The sequence below is a fragment of the Artemia sp. Qi Xiang Cuo genome, chromosome 8, assembly GCF_049724085.1.
Source record: "Artemia sp. Qi Xiang Cuo chromosome 8, ASM4972408v1, whole genome shotgun sequence".
Taxonomy (NCBI): domain Eukaryota; kingdom Metazoa; phylum Arthropoda; class Branchiopoda; order Anostraca; family Artemiidae; genus Artemia; species Artemia sp. Qi Xiang Cuo.
In genome coordinates, this window is record NC_142801.1 from 70,678,889 (window position 1) to 70,696,643 (window position 17,755).

At 34.4% G+C, this 17,755-nt stretch overlaps 2 protein-coding genes across 6 annotated transcripts in view; one reads left to right on the forward strand and one right to left on the reverse strand.

Moving 5' to 3' along the window:
* The window catches only part of LOC148949761 (ceramide synthase 6-like), a 72,096-nt gene that overhangs the window by 44,115 nt on the left and 10,226 nt on the right, over positions 1–17,755 (forward strand). For all 5 annotated transcript variants that reach the window (XM_089093729.1, XM_089093734.1, XM_089093730.1 and 2 more), the window contains exons 6-7: positions 1,533–1,754; positions 10,159–10,277. In XM_089093729.1, coding sequence (XP_088949855.1) covers positions 1,533–1,754; positions 10,159–10,277 — 341 coding nt within the window. The remainder of the gene's footprint in view (positions 1–1,532; positions 1,755–10,158; positions 10,278–17,755) is intronic.
* The window catches only part of LOC148949762 (uncharacterized), a 126,937-nt gene that overhangs the window by 35,914 nt on the left and 73,268 nt on the right, over positions 1–17,755 (reverse strand). The gene's annotated exons all lie outside the window — the stretch shown is intronic.

The following is a 17,755-nucleotide window of genomic DNA, read 5'->3' on the forward strand; positions in this document are numbered from 1 at the left end:
CCTCGCTCTTTACGATAAATTTTTACTCTTTATAAAAAATTTATTTTTATAAAAAATAAAAAACTTTAGCTTAAAGAGCGAGGCGTTGAGGAGGTGACAGCCCCTTTCATATACGGAATAATTTCTGTTCGTTTTAAGTTTTAATGTCGCTTCTTACTTTCAGTTTAAAAAACTTGTTTTTTTTATTTAATAATATATCTCAAATCCGCCTTGCAAAAATGCCCCTTTTTTCAGGGAAAAGGAAGGGAGGATCCCAAGTTTAAATTTCTGCGATATTTTCTATATTGAAAAGTTGTTTTCTATTAATTGAATTCCAGGGATACCAAAAACGACATCAGAATGGGAAAATTCCATCACTTAATACTCCATTTTCACCCTAGGCGAGGTCAGAGGGGGTAAAATATCGATTGTGGTATCATAATAATATGATACATAATTTTAAAATATATAATTGAAAGGTTGTTTGCCATTAATTCCGGGTTGTTTGCCCGGGGAGACCGGAAATGACACCAGAATCGGAAAATTTCACCATTTAGTACGCCATTTCCGCCCTAATCGAAGTCAGAGGCGAGATGAAAAGTCAGAATAATAATTTGCGCAATTTTTGGTGGATTGAAAGGTCGTTTAATATTAATTCAAGTTTAGGAAGACCGAAATTACATCAGAATTGAAAATTCCCATCACTTAGTGGCCTATGTCGACCCTAAACAAGGTCAGAGGCGGGTGAGAAATCAGAATCTTAATTTGTGCAGTATTCGCATACAAAGTCGTTATTTAGTTGAACGACTTTGTTTTTCATGTATTACATATGTTCCGTGAATGTCCGAAATCTGGTCAATGTCAACATTCACCGGTGCTTTTAATAATTTTCTCTTCAATTAGCTTTGCGAGTCAGCTTTTTCAGTCTTGCAAGCTATGATGGTAAAAGTTAAAGCTAGGTTAGATTATGTTAGCTTAGGTTAAGTTAGGTTAAATTTAGTTCTAAATATCAGAAATGGGCTAAAAATCTAACCTAAGCTAATGTAACCCAACCTAACCTCACGTAACCAAACCTAATATATTTTAACATAACATGTCATCATCAAACCTTGCATTAAATTGAAAAAACTAACTGGCATCGCTGACTAAATCCAAGGAGAAAAAAAGGTATTTCGGACATTCACCGATTTGCGGATATCACGGTAACATATATTTATTTTTGTTATGTTTCATTCTTATTAATAAACTTAAGTTAATGAACACTAAAATGGTCAAAATATTTGCTGAATAACATATTCAAAACTGCTTGAAATTGCTCGTGCAGAAATACCCCTTTATCAGGGAAAAAAGGGGGAGATCTCGAATTTAAATTTTTGCAGTATTTTCTGGATTCAAAAGGCCGTTTCCTAGCCTTATGAACAATATGGACGTTTTTCCGTTTTTTTTTTTTTTAAAAAATTGTAAAGTTACTAGATAATAACGTAATTACTTTTTTTCTGGTGTTATCCTTATAATTACTATTTTTATACTTTGCTCAAACTCTCTTATTTCAGACTCTCACTGACGATATTTGGTGGTATTACATGCTTGAGCTCAGTTTCTACTGGTCATTGACGTTACAACATTTCCAAAATGTCCGACGAAAAGATTTTTGGGAAATGTTTATACATCATGTGGCAACAATTTGTCTTCTTGTTTTTAGTTTAGTTGTTAATTTTACGCGTGTTGGAACTCTTGTATTGGTCCTTCATGACGCAGCTGATATATTTCTGGAGGTAAAGATCTTTTCGTTTTGAAATGTATATACATATATCTTATTTTTGAGAGGTAAAACCATCATGTGACTTGAATTACCATCATAAAGTAAACACACTACATTGGATTTTTTAATGCTCAACCCAATGGTGTAATTTTTAACCTAATTTTTGACATTACTTGGCGGCATAGTATGGTTGAGCTTAGTTGCCACTGGTTATTGGTATTCAATTCGAAATGTCGAATGGAAAACTTTTTGGGAAATGATTTTACATTACTTGGTAACAGTTTGTCTTGTTGATATTTCTTTGGAGGTCAAAATTTTTCACCTTATAGACATGTAACAAAACTATCAAAACCTGTTTTGTGAATATTTGCTAATGAAAAATCAGTGGAGAAAATTTTTTTTTTATTATAAAGTTAAGCGCTAAAAATCAGTGTTTCCAATTTCTATTTTTTGAAGCTTAATCATAGATTAAGCTACTTTCTTTATATGAACTGAATACTTTGTGCTAATGATCCTTGATATATCGTGTTTTAGAAATAAAATGAGAATGAGATGGAATGAGAACCTGTAGAGGTGGAAAATTTTCTACAATAAAACCAAGTAAATATTTTGAATGAAAGTTAAAGACTGCACTTCTAAGTCTTAAGGCAAATTTGTTTTGTTTTTGTTTGTTTGTTTATTGTTGGTGTTTTGTTTTCTTATCTTGTTCTTATATTTACCTGCCAACTTTCATGGTGGCCGCTCATCCATTATTCTGAAAAAGAATCAAGATCCACTGCTTTGTTAAAGCTACAGGCCTATCACAGTTTCTTCGGTTATCGGCAAGGTATTTGAGAAATTACTCAGCCTCATATTATGTCATATAATCTGATGGGAGACAAACAGCAAGGGTTCGGGAATGTGGACACGCCCATCGGCTACTAAAGAAACTAATAATAACTACATCTTCGGTCAAAAAGCTACTGTTTGTCTGCAGTGTTAACATTGCTGCTGCCTTCGACCCAATCATCCACTTGCAAGCACTGTGGGGCCTCTTAGATTCAGGTGTAGATCCTAACATAATCCTAGCTCTCCATGATTGGCACTCCCACACGCACATCCATCTTATCTTGGGATGGGAAATAATCGCTGGACACCGTAGGCAAAAGTTTTCTGAATCTATTGACCTTTCTGAGGGAGAAAATTAAAAAACAATATTTGCACTTTATATTGGCCTCTTTTGCAAAAACAAAATCTGAAAATAATAAATGTACCAGTTTTGATGATGGTGACATGTTGAATTCAATATATGTCCAATTTCCAAAAAATTCAATAATACATATTTCATATTTTGAGTGTATTTAAGCCTTTTAATAGAATTTTCAAAAATTTTCGGATTGCTCTAAATGGCGTGATTTAACAATATGAACTTGACTTATTTCTCCTCGATTTCGTCAAAATTCCTACATACGCGGTATGATTATTGCGAAGGGAATATCTAATCTAATTGTTAGTTTTGTTATATCTAAATATGTACATGTTTGAATCAATTTTTCTACTCAACTTTACTGAAATTTACATGATACCAGGAACGATCGAGGTGAAATTAACATCAAAATATAGTTTTTTTCATGGTTAATTGATTCCTCCTTTTTCTTCGTGCAATATTGTGCGCTGGTTAATTGAAATTTGAGGGGCTAGCAAGATATCATTTGACCTTCATGCTCCGATGTTATGGTTTTAGTTAACTTACTTAATGATTTCGGTAAAAATAATATACCATTTGGAATTTTGACTTGTTTTAAGAGTAGACATCATTTTAAAACTAATGTTGAGACATTAATTTTTTTCTTTTTCGAACAGCACAACTTATTCCGTATAATCAACGAAATGTATATTCTCCTGTGTTCCTAAGTCAAAGAGAAATAGAGCGTTTACACGTAAAAAATGTAACTAAAAACTTTTCATTCCTATTTTGGCTAAATATATCTCATAAAAGAACCAGTTAGGTTTTGAAAAGGTACTGTGTATTTCTTCAGAAATTGCCTTTTTTTTTCCTTTTTGTCAGTCTGCTGCTCAGCATTGACTAACCCAATTTTAAGGAGATGGAGCTATTTTTGGTCTATAGTTGTGGTATTGGAGTAGATGTGGGATATAGTAGATGGAGCTATTTTTGGTCTATAGTTGTGGGATAATATGATTAGCCTGCGAAAATGCCTCACAAACGTAAACCAATGGAATTAAAGCGCACATTTTATTGAAGCGCCCGTTTATTTTTTAATCCTTCCCAACTTGTCGGTACAAAAAAATCTTCTTTTTTGGGGTTACCCCGTATCTTTTGTAAACAAAAACAAAACAAAAATTGTCAAAATCCTTCAATATCCTAATCTCAAGTATCCTTGTGAATTCTCCTCTGTTGTTTCACATTTGCTTTTTTTGTGTCCATGAAATCAATGAAATCGATATTTTCCTGTATTATTAAGTCTTACTAGGCTTTATAGTAAGAAAGTGGAGGTTGAGCCCCCCCCCCCCCCTCTGATATTTGGTACTTTTGATTTTTTTAAAGTTTAATCGCTCTCAACTTAATAAAAAAATGTATATATATATATATATATATATATATATATATATATATATATATATATATATATATATATATATTAAGTTGGGAGCGATTAAACTTTAAAAAAAATCAAAAGTACCAAATATCAGAGGGGGGGCCACGTACCTACGCTAGCGTTTGCAATTTGGTTAATTCCAATTGGTTTAATGCTATTTAGATATAGATATAACACCATTTAATATGTAAAAAAAAACTGACTTGCGAATTGATCCAACATCTTATTATAAGAGAATAATCCTAATGTTCGCAATAAGAAAATATAAATTTTGTATATTTTCTTATTGCGAACATTAGGATTATTCTCTTATAATAAGATGTTGGATCAATCCGCAAGTCAATTTTTTTTACATATTAAATGGTGTTATATCTATATCTAAATAGCATTAAACAAATTGGAATTAACCAAATTGCAAACGCTTGCGTAGGTACGTGGTGTGAACAGTCTGATCAATAATGTAATACTTACTGACAAATCCATAATGCATCAAACATCAAATGTTTTTTAAAGCATTATTGTCAAAATCCCAAATAAAATACACACATGTACGTAGGCACTGTATACATATACATCAAGGATATAGACCCTAGAGTGGTTTCTTTAGTTGCAACTTTAGTAAATACCATTGTAATACTCCCTGTGGCAAGGACAGGAAAACACAATCTCCGCGCGAATAGGCATGATCATATTTATGGGCCAGGGCAAATTCTCGTGACTGTTCTTATATAAGGATTTAGAACTAGAGTTTCTAAAAAGGGCAGATAAAAAGTTGATGTGAGCTCTTATTGTTAGATTGTTTGGAGATTGTCATTTTTTGACTATGTATTTCACACGTTCCTGTAGAATGCGAAATATATCTCCCAAAAATTTTTAATGTGTCACTATTTCCAACCTATTTTCTATATAGCCAGATAGCCAGAAGATAGCCAGATTTGGTGTTTCTTTTAAATCCAGTTTCAAGTGTCCTGCCCTCAGATTGAAAGGTGTCAATAAACGTGTGAAAGACAAAGGAAGTTTGTTTGACAAGGAAAGTCAAAGTCGTCAATGAATAAATTATTTTCCAAGAACCTAGCTTATGCAAGAATTTTGGAAAGGAGGGTCAGATGACGTAAAAAGGGTTGGAATCGACGAGATCACGTAATGAAACAGTAAAGCAAGTCAAGGGATGCCCTATGGGGAAAAGGAGGGCTAGATGAGACCAACAGGCAATAGCCATGAGACAATAAATGAAAAAAAGGAAAGAAAGTCGTATAAGGTGAAAAAGGGCCAGATGAGGCCAAGAGGCTTGGAAAGGACTAGACCAGTTGTAAGAGGGTAAAGCAAATCAAAGGAAGTCGTATGGGATGAAAAGAGGGATAAATTAGACTAAGAGGCTTGGAAAGAACTGCGCCACGTAATGAGACAATAAAGCATGTCAACGGAAGTTGTATTGGGGAAAGGAAGGCAAGATTAGACCAAGATGCTTTGAAAAATACGAGACCAAGTTGTAAGACAGTAATGGAAGTCAAAAGAAAGGAAAGGTAGTCGTATAGGGTGAAAATAGGGCCAAATGAGACCGAAAGGCTTGGAAAAAGACTAGGGGCAGATGAGACCAAGAGGGTTTGAAAAGACTAGACCAAGTCTTAAGACATAGAAAGGAAGCCACAGGGGGCAAAAAGGGAGCCAGGTGAGGCCAGGAGGCTCGGAAGGACAAAACTACATAATAAGACTGAAAAGCAGGAAAAATAAGGTAAAGGAACTTGCATAACTTGACTTAACTGTATTTAACAAAAACATATACATAAATTTTGTACAAAGGAGAAGAGAGGAATCTCGTAATGTCTCCTTTATCAAACAATAGGGGGGGGGAAAAAATTACACTTCCCGCTAACATAGCTTCATAAAGAAAAGAAAATTTGATAAGAACATAACAAAATTTAAAATAAATTTAAAGAAGAAATGAGAAAAAAAAACTATGAACATTTGAAAGGATGAGAAGTAAGTAAATGGGACACGATATTTTAAAGGGACTAAACGAACTTTGGAGGGTCAGAAAGGACTTGAGGAACTCCAATTGTGGTAAAACAAAATTAAAATAAAAAATTCAGAATGGGCTAAAAAAAAAGATCAATGTCAGAAGAAATTTGAGCAAGTCGTTAAAAGCTATGAATATCGAAACGGTCGAAAGGAAGTTAATAGAACAAACGAAATTTCGAAGAGACTCGCCCCCTCCTCTGTGTCGTTACGGTGGGGTTCGAACCCTGGACTCTATATTGCGGTGCTAAGCATGGATTCTTACACTTTTGCCTACGTTTCTTTACGAATTTCTTAAAACTACTCGATTCGAAACCCTTTCTTAAATTGATGTTAAGCCTGATTTTCAAAATTGGCACCCCAAAGCCTGAATTTTTTCCATTGTCTCTGCCCTGTGCCCACATTTGACTATATTTAGACTGATTTCAAACCCCCTTTTCCCATGGATTTAAAGAGGTTTCCGCTATACAAATTTTTAACCTGTAGACTATTCAAAAGTCTTCCTTTTATCGTCCTCGTTTGCCTCATGACGCCTCACCAGGGGTTGTGTTTGATTTCAACCCCGCGCTCCACGGATAAAACCGATCTGGAGGACGCTCCACTAAGAGGAAAGACAAACCCCATGAATTTTTTGCTCAACCCCTCGTCCCAATGGAAGAACCCGTGAGCATGACAAATGATAGGATGATCCGTATGCGCCTGGTCTTATTTTCTACCCTGAACCCCTTCGAATTTTCACTTACTTATCAATTCGTGAACATCGCATCTTTCCCTGGTCACCTCTAGAATCCAGGTCAAGTAATATTTCCCATACAGAAAACATACAAATTCATTATGAGGAAATTCAACCTCTTGCCTCATCACAGGAAATCTGACAAGAAGAGGATAAAATATTGAAGGAAGGAAGACTCTTTTCTGGTCAATTCCTCCCTCTCCCCTCCTTCCCAGGAAACCAGATTGTCGGGAAATTAAAACATTTTTTCAGTTTTATATTTATCAGTGCGCGCTTGCATATTAATTTTAGATAAACGTGATAACATTTCTGGAATGTCCAACGGTCATGCATGGAATGAAGGATTTTTAGTCAACTAGAAGGAGCTACATCCAGTAAATTAAAAATCGAGGTGCTACAAGGTTTACCGGGAGCAGATGGCACTATCAGTCAATTTGAGACCCAGACCCATCAATGGTGAGAAATATGAAATATCAGTGGGATAAGACAATTTTTAATTATCTAGTAATCAAAGAAAAGCTATTTCGCTTCTCTACAAACTTAAAATTCAGGAAAAAGAGGCCTTAGCGAAGGAAAAAAGGAATAAAACATTTACATGGAGATATGCAATACAACTTCTACTCCTAAATCTCATTCATCCCCCGACAATTCCAAAATTTTTGAAAACTTCGCATTTTCACACCTCTAAACCATTTTCAAATTTCTAATTTATACACCCATTTAAGTCTTATACACCCAGCAATTGCAACATTTGTGCTAAACAATTTTCTCAGAAAATTAATTTATCCAAGTATTTGAGAGTGCATAGAGGAGAAAGCTTGATGAAGTCTTCTAGCTTCATCATGTGTACTAAATCGTGTTCTCAGAAAGTTTCATTACACACCCAATTGATACTTAATATTAGAGAAAAGCCTTATACCTGCAGTATCTCTACTAAATAATTTTCTCAGAAATCTTCACTGTGCAAGTATATGAAGTGTCATGCAGAAACTATCATAATCATGAATAAGCAAGTGTAGACAACCATAGAATCATTTCTTCAGCTTGATTTTGCAAGAGTCAACATATTATTATCTTTTTTTGTACTGTAATGTCGTTATAAATTTTTTTTTTCCTACTGAAGATAGATTTACAACGAAACAGACCAACGAAAAATTGCAAATCGCAAAATTGCAAAAATGAAAAAAAATGAAGAGGAACTTGAAAAAGACGGAAACGCATGAACAGAAATCTGAAACTCACGAAAATTTTGAACAAATTTTGAGCATACTAGAAATTCTCCAATCTTCCAAGAACTAGAAATTTTCCAAGAACAATGATGTTTAAAATTGTTTCACAAAAATCGTAAATGAAGGAAAGTAATTGAACAGAAACTTGGAAAAATTAGACTTGAATGTTTCGAAAACATGGGAACAGAAGTTTTAAAAACTCGAAAACACGAAGGGAATTTTCAAAAGTCAAATTCATGTGCACGAAAGTTGAAAAAAGGAACGTGCGAAGAGAATTCAAGGATTCAACAAACGTGTGATGCACGAACTTGCGGAAGGAAAAAAATTCCTGGACTTCTCAGTACCGAAGTGACGGTTTTGCTTCGCATATGGGTGCGGTGCAGCTATGCGCCAAGGAGCCGTCACGGCTTTGCGGCAGGGGGCCGCCAGAAAGTCGTGGAACATCAGGAAGGTCTTTTTGCTTGCGCAAGTTTTTGTATCCCACGTTTCTGGCAAAAATGTGTCGTAAGCTATAAGCACGTGTGAAATATATAGTTGAAAAATGACCATCTCAAAAAAAATCTAACCATAAGAGCTCGTATGAACTTTTTATCTGCCCTTCCTAGAAAGTGCACTAGTTCTAATTCATTATATAAATGTAAGCACAAGAATTTATCTCGTCCTAGATATGTGAAAATGTTCTATCGAGTGGACATTATATTCCGCTATCCTTGCCGCAGGGAGTATTACAAAGGTATCTACAAGCTTTAATCTTATAATCCTATCCTGGTCCTTCACAATTACTACTACTACTACTACTAACAACTCACCGCAGCACCAAGCCGCCTGAGGCCAACACAGCTACGCACGCTCCTCCTGCACTCCAATATATTCATAGCCCTTCTTTTTAAACCAACTCAAGGACTTCCCATTTCCTTTAAATCTTTCTTTATGACGTTCTCCAATCTCCGACGGGGACGACCTGCTTTCCGTTTAGCCCTAGATGGTTGGCCGAAAAGAACAACATTCGCAATATGTCATTTTTTATCCATACAACGTGCTCTTGACATCTCAACCTTTCTTTCATAACAGCCCTACAGAGCGATGCTGAACCACATTTTTCGTATAGTTTATCGTTTGACATATAGTCAGTAAGACAGTTACCCAGAATAATCCTTAAGCACTTTCTCTGGAAAACATCTAGTAACTCTTAGGCCGCTTTTTGGAGCGTCCATGCTTCAGAGCCATATTTGACCACTGTCATCGCTGTAGCTTCTAATATTCTAATCTTGGTTTGCAGACTTATCTTCCTATTCTTCCATACTTTTTTTAACTGTGAAAAAACACCCTGAGCCTTGGCTATGCCATTAATAAACGATATAGCATAAAGATTCTATAGAGTCATTGATAACGTATTGAGTTTCAAGAACTGTCAATATTTTACTTGCAGGGCCTTTGTTCTATATTGACAGGTAGGAAGCCTGTCGCCCAACCTTAAGGCAGCTGGAAATGAACCACCGGGCCTTGTATCGCCAAGGAGAAATCCAAATTCTTGGGCTCATCTAAATTAAAAAAGATTTGAAACCCTAGACCGCAATTTAAAGGTGATTTAGAAACCGTAATAAACCTGGTTTAAACGATTTAAACCTGATTAAATTGAAAACCCCATTTTAAAGCTAGTTAAGTTTTTTAAAGCTACTAAACCTTGTTTAAACCAAACCGGGCCTTGCACCCTTATGACCGAGAGTAAAGATTTAATTCACTTAAATTTGATTGTCTTTATTTCTAATGTTATTTTCTTTACCTATTGCAGTTTAGTTCTAAACCTTCCACAGATGCATGTTTTTGTTGTTTTTTTTACAGGCGGGCAAATTGATGCAATACATACGCTACACGAAAGCCTGCGATATGCTATTTGGCATTTTTCTTCTAATCTGGATGGTTAGTCGCCTTGGTTATTTCCCGTTTTGGATTATCAAAAGGTAAGGTTTCTTGTTAATCATACCGGGCCCTAAAACTGTAAGGCCGTCTGGCTAAGTGGACGTGCGCTGGGTTGAGATTTCTTTGTCCAAGGGGCACGGGTTCGATCCCTGGCGTGGCCAGTTTCTTGGTTTGGGACGCGGGTCAGTGGTGTGACCCTGTAAGCTTAGCCAGAGTCAACCCAGCTCTAAATGGGTACCTGGAGAAATCTGGGGAAGATAAGCAGGAAGGGTTACTGCTCCTTTTTTTTCCCTTTTCAGTTTTTATTGAATTTCTTTACACCCTGCACCTTTACTTTTATACTTTTTAATGCTCTATTGCAGCTACCTTTTCTCCATTATCCAATGCATCCACAGGCCTTTCTAGTAATGCATGTGGTGTAAGTAAAACAATCCACTCGGTTAATTTTTCACATTACTTAGTATTGTTCTTCATGCTCATTTAGTTCTGACTCAAGTCACTTGGTCATTTTAGAATCAACATCTGAACTCACCATCGCACCATGAAACCTCAACAGTCCATGAAATTCGTTGATGGGTTTCCAACAGTTCTTGAAATTCGTTTACACTTTTGTTTATGACTCTAAAATCATCGTAAAATTCATATTAACTACTCATATGAACAGTTAGGACACTTATAACACATATTAACAAAATGAAAACACTAAAATAAGCTTTTTTTTGCAATGCTAATTGATGCCCCTTTATATATATATATATATATATATATATATATATATATATATATATATATATATATATATATATATATATATATATATATATATAGAGTAGAGTAGAGTAGAGTAGAATATTTTTATTTATAACACATACATAAATAAATTTCACAAAACAGCGCACATGCCTGGTGGCATACTTTAGCGCTGAAAATATTGCCAACGAAAATACACAGCCATTTTCTAACTAAATTTTACAACAACAAAAAAGAAAATCCTGATGAAAAAAATGCTTAGCATGTCATAAGATATTTCTTCACCAGTCTTAGAAAATGTCGCTTGTTGCTACATTCTCGAACTGATGCAGGAATTGAGTTCCAGATTTTTGGGCCAATGTGACGGATGCTGAATCCCGCTCTCGATGTCGGGCGAATTTCGCACGAAAAGTCTGAACGATGCGTAGTAGGATAATTATGAAATTGAGAATTAGTTGATAAAATGCCGGAGAAATTTACAGGTAAATTACTATATTGATAATCATGACAAATACTAGAGATAGAAATTAAATGAAGTTGGTCCAAAGAGAAAATTCCTGAAGTCCCATATAGGTGTCTAACTGAAGTTCTGCAATCAATATTAAAAAGAATCCTCATTGCTTTATTCTGAAGTATTTTAAGAGATTTGAAAACAGACGGAAAGGTAGATGCCCAAACCGAAATGCAATAGAGAAAATATGGGTGGACGAAAGAATAATAAATAGATTTTAGAATAGCTTTAGGAAAAAAGTGACAAAGACGAGTTAGCATGCCAATATTTCGGTAAATTTTTAACGACAGTGTTTTTACATAATTATGAAACGACAAATTTTCATCTAAAATAATCCCAAGATATTTGAACTGATCCACCCGTCTTAATTCAAGACCATTCAAAAAAAGAGAGAAGGTATCTGACACTACTGATCCAGTTCGCGAAAATAACATATACTGGCATTTTTTTTCATTAAGAGCTAGTAAATTCCTTGAATACCAAACAGATACAGTTAGTAACGTACTTCCAAGGTTCTGGAAAAGAACTGATAGGTCCCGGTGAGAAGCAAAAATTACTACATCATCAGCAAACATTATAATTTTACAAAGAGGCAAAACTTATGGCAAATCATTTATAAAAAGAATAAATAGAATAGGCCCAAGAACAGAGCCCTGAGGCACTCCGTAATTAATTGGAAAAGTTTCGGAACAGAGATCACGAGATTTATCAACACAATCTAGTCATCTCCCAGAAAGGTAAGATGAAAAAAAATTAACAGCATGTGTTGAAAACCCATAAGACTTTAGTTTAAAAAGAAGCAACGAATGATTTACGGTGTCAAACGCCTTTGCGACATCAAGAAAAATCGCCAACTCTTGTTGACCATCATCTAGTGAATCATTAATATTTAGTAAAAGCTCATGAATTGCCAGTTCAGTTGACTTTCATTTTATAAAACCATATTGAGACGTGTGTAAAATCTTACTATCAAATAAATATTTTTGTAATTGACTATTTGCAAGTTTTTCCAAAATTTTGCTGAAAACCGAAAGTAGAGAAATGCCTCTATAATCTGAAGGGTGAGTTGAACTCCCAGCTTTAGGTAAAGCAATAACATTTGCTTTTTTTAAAAGTTCAGGAAAAACCCCATGCATAAGTGATAAATTAAAAATATGTGCCAGCAAAGGTGAAATGCTTGACGCTATTTGCTTTACGGTTTGAGCCGAAAATCCAAATTCGTCCTTAGAAAAACTCCGTTTAAGCTTCAGAATAACTTTTTCAATCTCATGAGGCTTAATCTCAGAAAAAGAAAACGAATTTTCCGCATGTTGCTCATTAACTGGAACAGAAGGGGAATTCAGTTGCATATTCATAGTCAATGCAAGTGTAGAACCAATATTACTGAAATAATCTCCAAAAGCATTTAAAATTTCATTGGGCTCTGTAACATTTTCCCCATTTAAAACAAGGCAATTAACACTAATATTCTTACGACTATGAGGACGTATCTTTTCATTTATCAATTGCCATGTTTTTCTCATATCCGATTTATACTCCAAAAATTTATATTTATAATATTTTCTCTTCTCATGTCTGATAATTGATTTTAAATTATTCACATAAACTCTTAATTATACAAACGACTCAGGAGTATTTAATTTTAAATAATTCTTAAATTTTCTATTTTTATGTTTTAACGATGCCAAAATACCTTCAGTAATCCATGGGTCAAATTTCTGCGCAAACTTTCCATGCGAAACTCGTGTTGAAGAATCCCGATCCCGCAGTCACATCATTTGATGAATAAAATCTGAAAACGCAGAATTTGCGTCATCTGAGCCATAAACCGAACTTCAATCATAGTCACCAATTAACTGACGTAGAACTTTACAATCAATCCATGTATATCACTTTTTTGAATTATCCATTGTTGAATCTCAATGTTGTTTATTGCTATTATTTAAATTTAAAAGAACACTCACCGGAAAATGATCTGAAATATCAGACAAAATTACTGACGATTTTTCAGCATCAAATAAAACAGGAGAAAAAAAATATATTATCTAATAATGTAGCTGTGTTAGCTGTAACTCTTGTCGGCAGAGAAATACTTGGAAGAAAATTAGAACACAACATCATACTTAAAAACTCCTTATTATTTCCAACATCGAGATTCAAAAGATCAAAATTAAAATCACAGGAAATAATGAGCGGTTTTTTCAACGCTTCCAGATTTTTCAACAGCTGTTCAAAAACGTCAAAAAATATTTTTGGATTACCCGACGGAGATCGATAAACAGACCCAAAAATAAATAGATTACAACCCAAAGGTACAACTTCAACAAAAATAGTCTCACATAACCCTTCATCAAATACAGACAAATCACTGAAAATACTAAAAGACCAGTCATCACGAATATACAGCATCTGACCTCCTCTCGCATTCTGACACCTTGTACGCGAAATACACTTTATCCCAGGCAGATCTAACATTGTAAGGGGTGTATTAGCAGACAGAAAAGTTTCGCAAACTCCAACAATGTCTATAGGACTAGATGCAAGCAAAAGCTTCAGTTCATTGAATGCACTTTGTAGCCCCCGGGCATTTACATGTAACGATCTTACATGTAGCCCCCGGGCATTTACATGTATATATATATATATATATATATATATATATATATATATATATATATATATATATATATATATATATATATATATATTATATATATATATATATATTATATATATATATATATATATATATATATATATATATATATATATATATATATATATATATATATATATACACTTGGACTTGTCCAAAGGACCGCTTACCTCCGTTGTAAAGGCAATATTTTGCCAATATATTTAAATATTTTACATTGAATCGTATTATATTTATTTATTCGTATAATATATTTATATTTATTAATATATCGATTTACTTTAAGTATTTAAACATTGTATTGAATCTCATTGTTTATATTGAAATGAATCTATTTATGATCCGTTGTAAACACAATAACAAACGGAGTATAAGAGAAGAACAAAAAGAAAAGATATAGACGAAAAAAAAAAAAAGGTTAAAATTCCTAAATAAGTGCACAAGCACAATAACTACAAAAAAAGGCGATACATTTAGTGTTTTAAAGGGAAAGCCATGATTGTCCATTGATTCCTCTATTATAAGCTTCAATTCATCTGCCGATGGTTGCATTAGGGTCTATAATACCGTATCTTCGATTGGCCCAAGAATAACTTGCCCAAGGTGGGAGACCAAGGAGGTATTTAGCATGCCGGTAATAAGTTCGGAGGATTTATTATGTTATAATTATTAAGGAAAAAGAATCTTTCCCTTAAAATAAGTTTTTCAAAGAAATCTAAAGAGCTGCATTAAAGTAAAGATTCTTTCTTCTTTCGAAAAGCAGCACCTTGAATCTATAGGGACTCGTTTCAGCTCCTAGGAGGTTTCATCTAAATAGACAATTAATGCAACGAAAATCAATACAACCAACAGATTGTATTGATCAAAAGGGTATTTTTTTACATCAACATCAACACAATCAATATGTTTTGTTTTTTTCAACAATTTTTAAGGAACATAATACTCTTGGTTTTCATATAACAAAAACAATTCATAAAACAGGACAAAAGGAAAATAAGAAACAATGGAATCGGATGGCCTGTGGGAAGTACGAGTACTCGAGCTGCCAGTTCCCAGCAATTGAAGGCCTGGAGGCTGGCTAGTACCTATACGGCTCTTGCTACTCGGTCTCACTCTCTTCTGCAACAATTCAACAATAACAAAAACAATTCATGTAACAGAACAAAAGGAAAATAAGAAATAATTGAAATGGATGACCAGAAATGAAGAGAAATAATTTTCAAGCGTAAGGGTACAATAATTTACTATAAATAACCGAGTCAACCACAAAACGTGCAGAAACTAAGAAGAGTAAGGCTGATTATGCCCCCTATGCCTTCTGAAGACTAAAACATAATTTACACTTTACTGAAAACAATCCTGATTTCGAGCTATGTGTTTTATCTCTCATAGTAATAAATAAATAAAAAAAAAATCACTATCATGTCCAAGATTACTGAAAAAAAAATTTAATATGGATTGATTGTTTAATATGTACACTGATATTCATTCCTGAATGTGGTTCGTGGTTGGGTCTCATCTATTTATTGGTGGTGGTTTTATAGTAGTTTTTATGGTTTATGGTGGTTACGCTTGGAAAACTACTCGAATTTATTTCTGCTCATCTTTGGTTAAATCTCTTTGCTTTTCTTTGAAAAACTGTTTTTATGGAAAAAGTTTTTTGAGTTGTTTTCTGTTCGTTTTTAGTTGACCTAGTCTTTCTCATTAGCTAAGAAAAACTTATTTCATTTGTTTTTCGTTTTTCTTTTGAAGATTCCAGATTTTGGCTTAGTGTTAATATACGCCCTTTTGAAAATCAAGATGCGCATACTACATTTTCATTTAGTTTTACAATTCAACTTTGCCTGAAAAATTAAGCTGAATACCCTATTCTATTCCAAAGACATTTTATCTTTACTTTTCGACAACCTTGATGCTCTTGCTCCCTTTTGATTTAGTTCAATAGTAAGAGCAGAAGTAGTAATAGTAGTAGCCCTGAAAGTTTCAACATAACACCCTCAGTCGTTCTTGAAATATTAATGAGACTCCTTGACAACCACCATGAATAAAGTGCCTTTTGATTTAGTTTTAAAGTATCAGAATTTTTTTTTCTGAAAGTTTCTAATTTACACCCTATTCTAGTCCTAAGATATCCCGCCTGGATATCTTGACAACCGTGTCTGTTGACAACTTAAACTATATTAGTTTAGTTCAAAAGTAGCAAAAATAGTAGTAGTAGTAGTAATAGAAGTAGTTACAAAGTGGTCGTAAGTTTCATGTTAATACCCTAAGGTGTTGCTGGGATAGTGGTAATTTGACAACCCACATGAACATAGTATGTTTGATTCAGTTCAACATCACCCTCGCCATGCCCAGAAAGATTTATACTAGTGGCCTTAGCAGGATTTGTTACTAGCATTATTAGTAGTAGAAATAGAAACAGTAGTAGCAGTAGTAGCATTTCAATGTCTCCTTTGGTCAATTAATCATCCCCCTCATCATGCACTGAAAGTTCCAACTTTGTGCTATAAGTCATCCCTGAGATACGTCCTGTCGACAACCTGCTTGCACATAGTGTGTTTGGATTTAGTTTGGCGCTCCTCTTACCAGTAACTGAAACCTTTGCCTGAGTGCCAAACCTGAGATACTAAAGGTCGAACATGCCCCCTTTGTTAATAAAAAATACTTTGTGTAGATAATGGGCAAATTGTGTAGTAGTAATATTAATAGCAGCAGTAGAAGTAGTAGCAGTAGTATGTTATAGTACATTTAGGTTAGTTTGACATCCCCCTAAAAATGCACTGATAGTTTCAACTTAATTCTCAAAGCCGTTCCACCTTAATACACTTAGTACTACTGCTAGTAGCAGTAGTAGCAGCTGTAGTATTAGTAGGAACAGTTGTAGTAGTTGTTCTAGTAGCAGTTGTTTGTGGTGTACTAGTTTGAGCAGCAGTAGTAGTAGAATACACTTAATACCTTTTGGTAAGTTCAATTTCGCCCTTAAAATGCCGTGAAAATTTCAACTTAATACCATAGACCACTCCTGGGATATTGCTGATACGCTATTTTGACAACCTGCATACACAGAGTGTTTTTTTTTTATCCTGTTCAACATTCCCCTAAATATTCCCAGAAAGTTTCATCTTTATACCCTAAGCCTCATTAACAGTAGTCCTAACAGTAGAAGTAGCAGCTATACTATTAGTTGCATAAGTCAGTCAAAAGGACTGATACGTCCTTTTGACAACCTGCTGGCATGTATAGTATTTTAATTTAGCTCAACGTCCTCTCAAAATTCACTGAAATTTTAACCTTTAAATCCCTAGCTTAAGTAGTAGTAGTAGCTGTAGTAGAAGTAGTAGCATGCAAATATTGACTTTTGGAAAGTCAACATCCCTCACAACGATCCCTTTGAGTTTCAACTCCATACTCCAAGCTGTTCTCACGGCCAACATGCTCTTGACAACTACCGTGTACAGAGTGGGTTGTGATTTAGTTTAACTCCCCTTAAATATTCCCTGACATTTTCTCCTTCAAACCCTTAGCTTCATTGATAGTAATAGTCACAGAAGTAGCAATAGGAGCATTAGTAGTAGTAGTAGTAGCATAATCAGTAGTTCTCG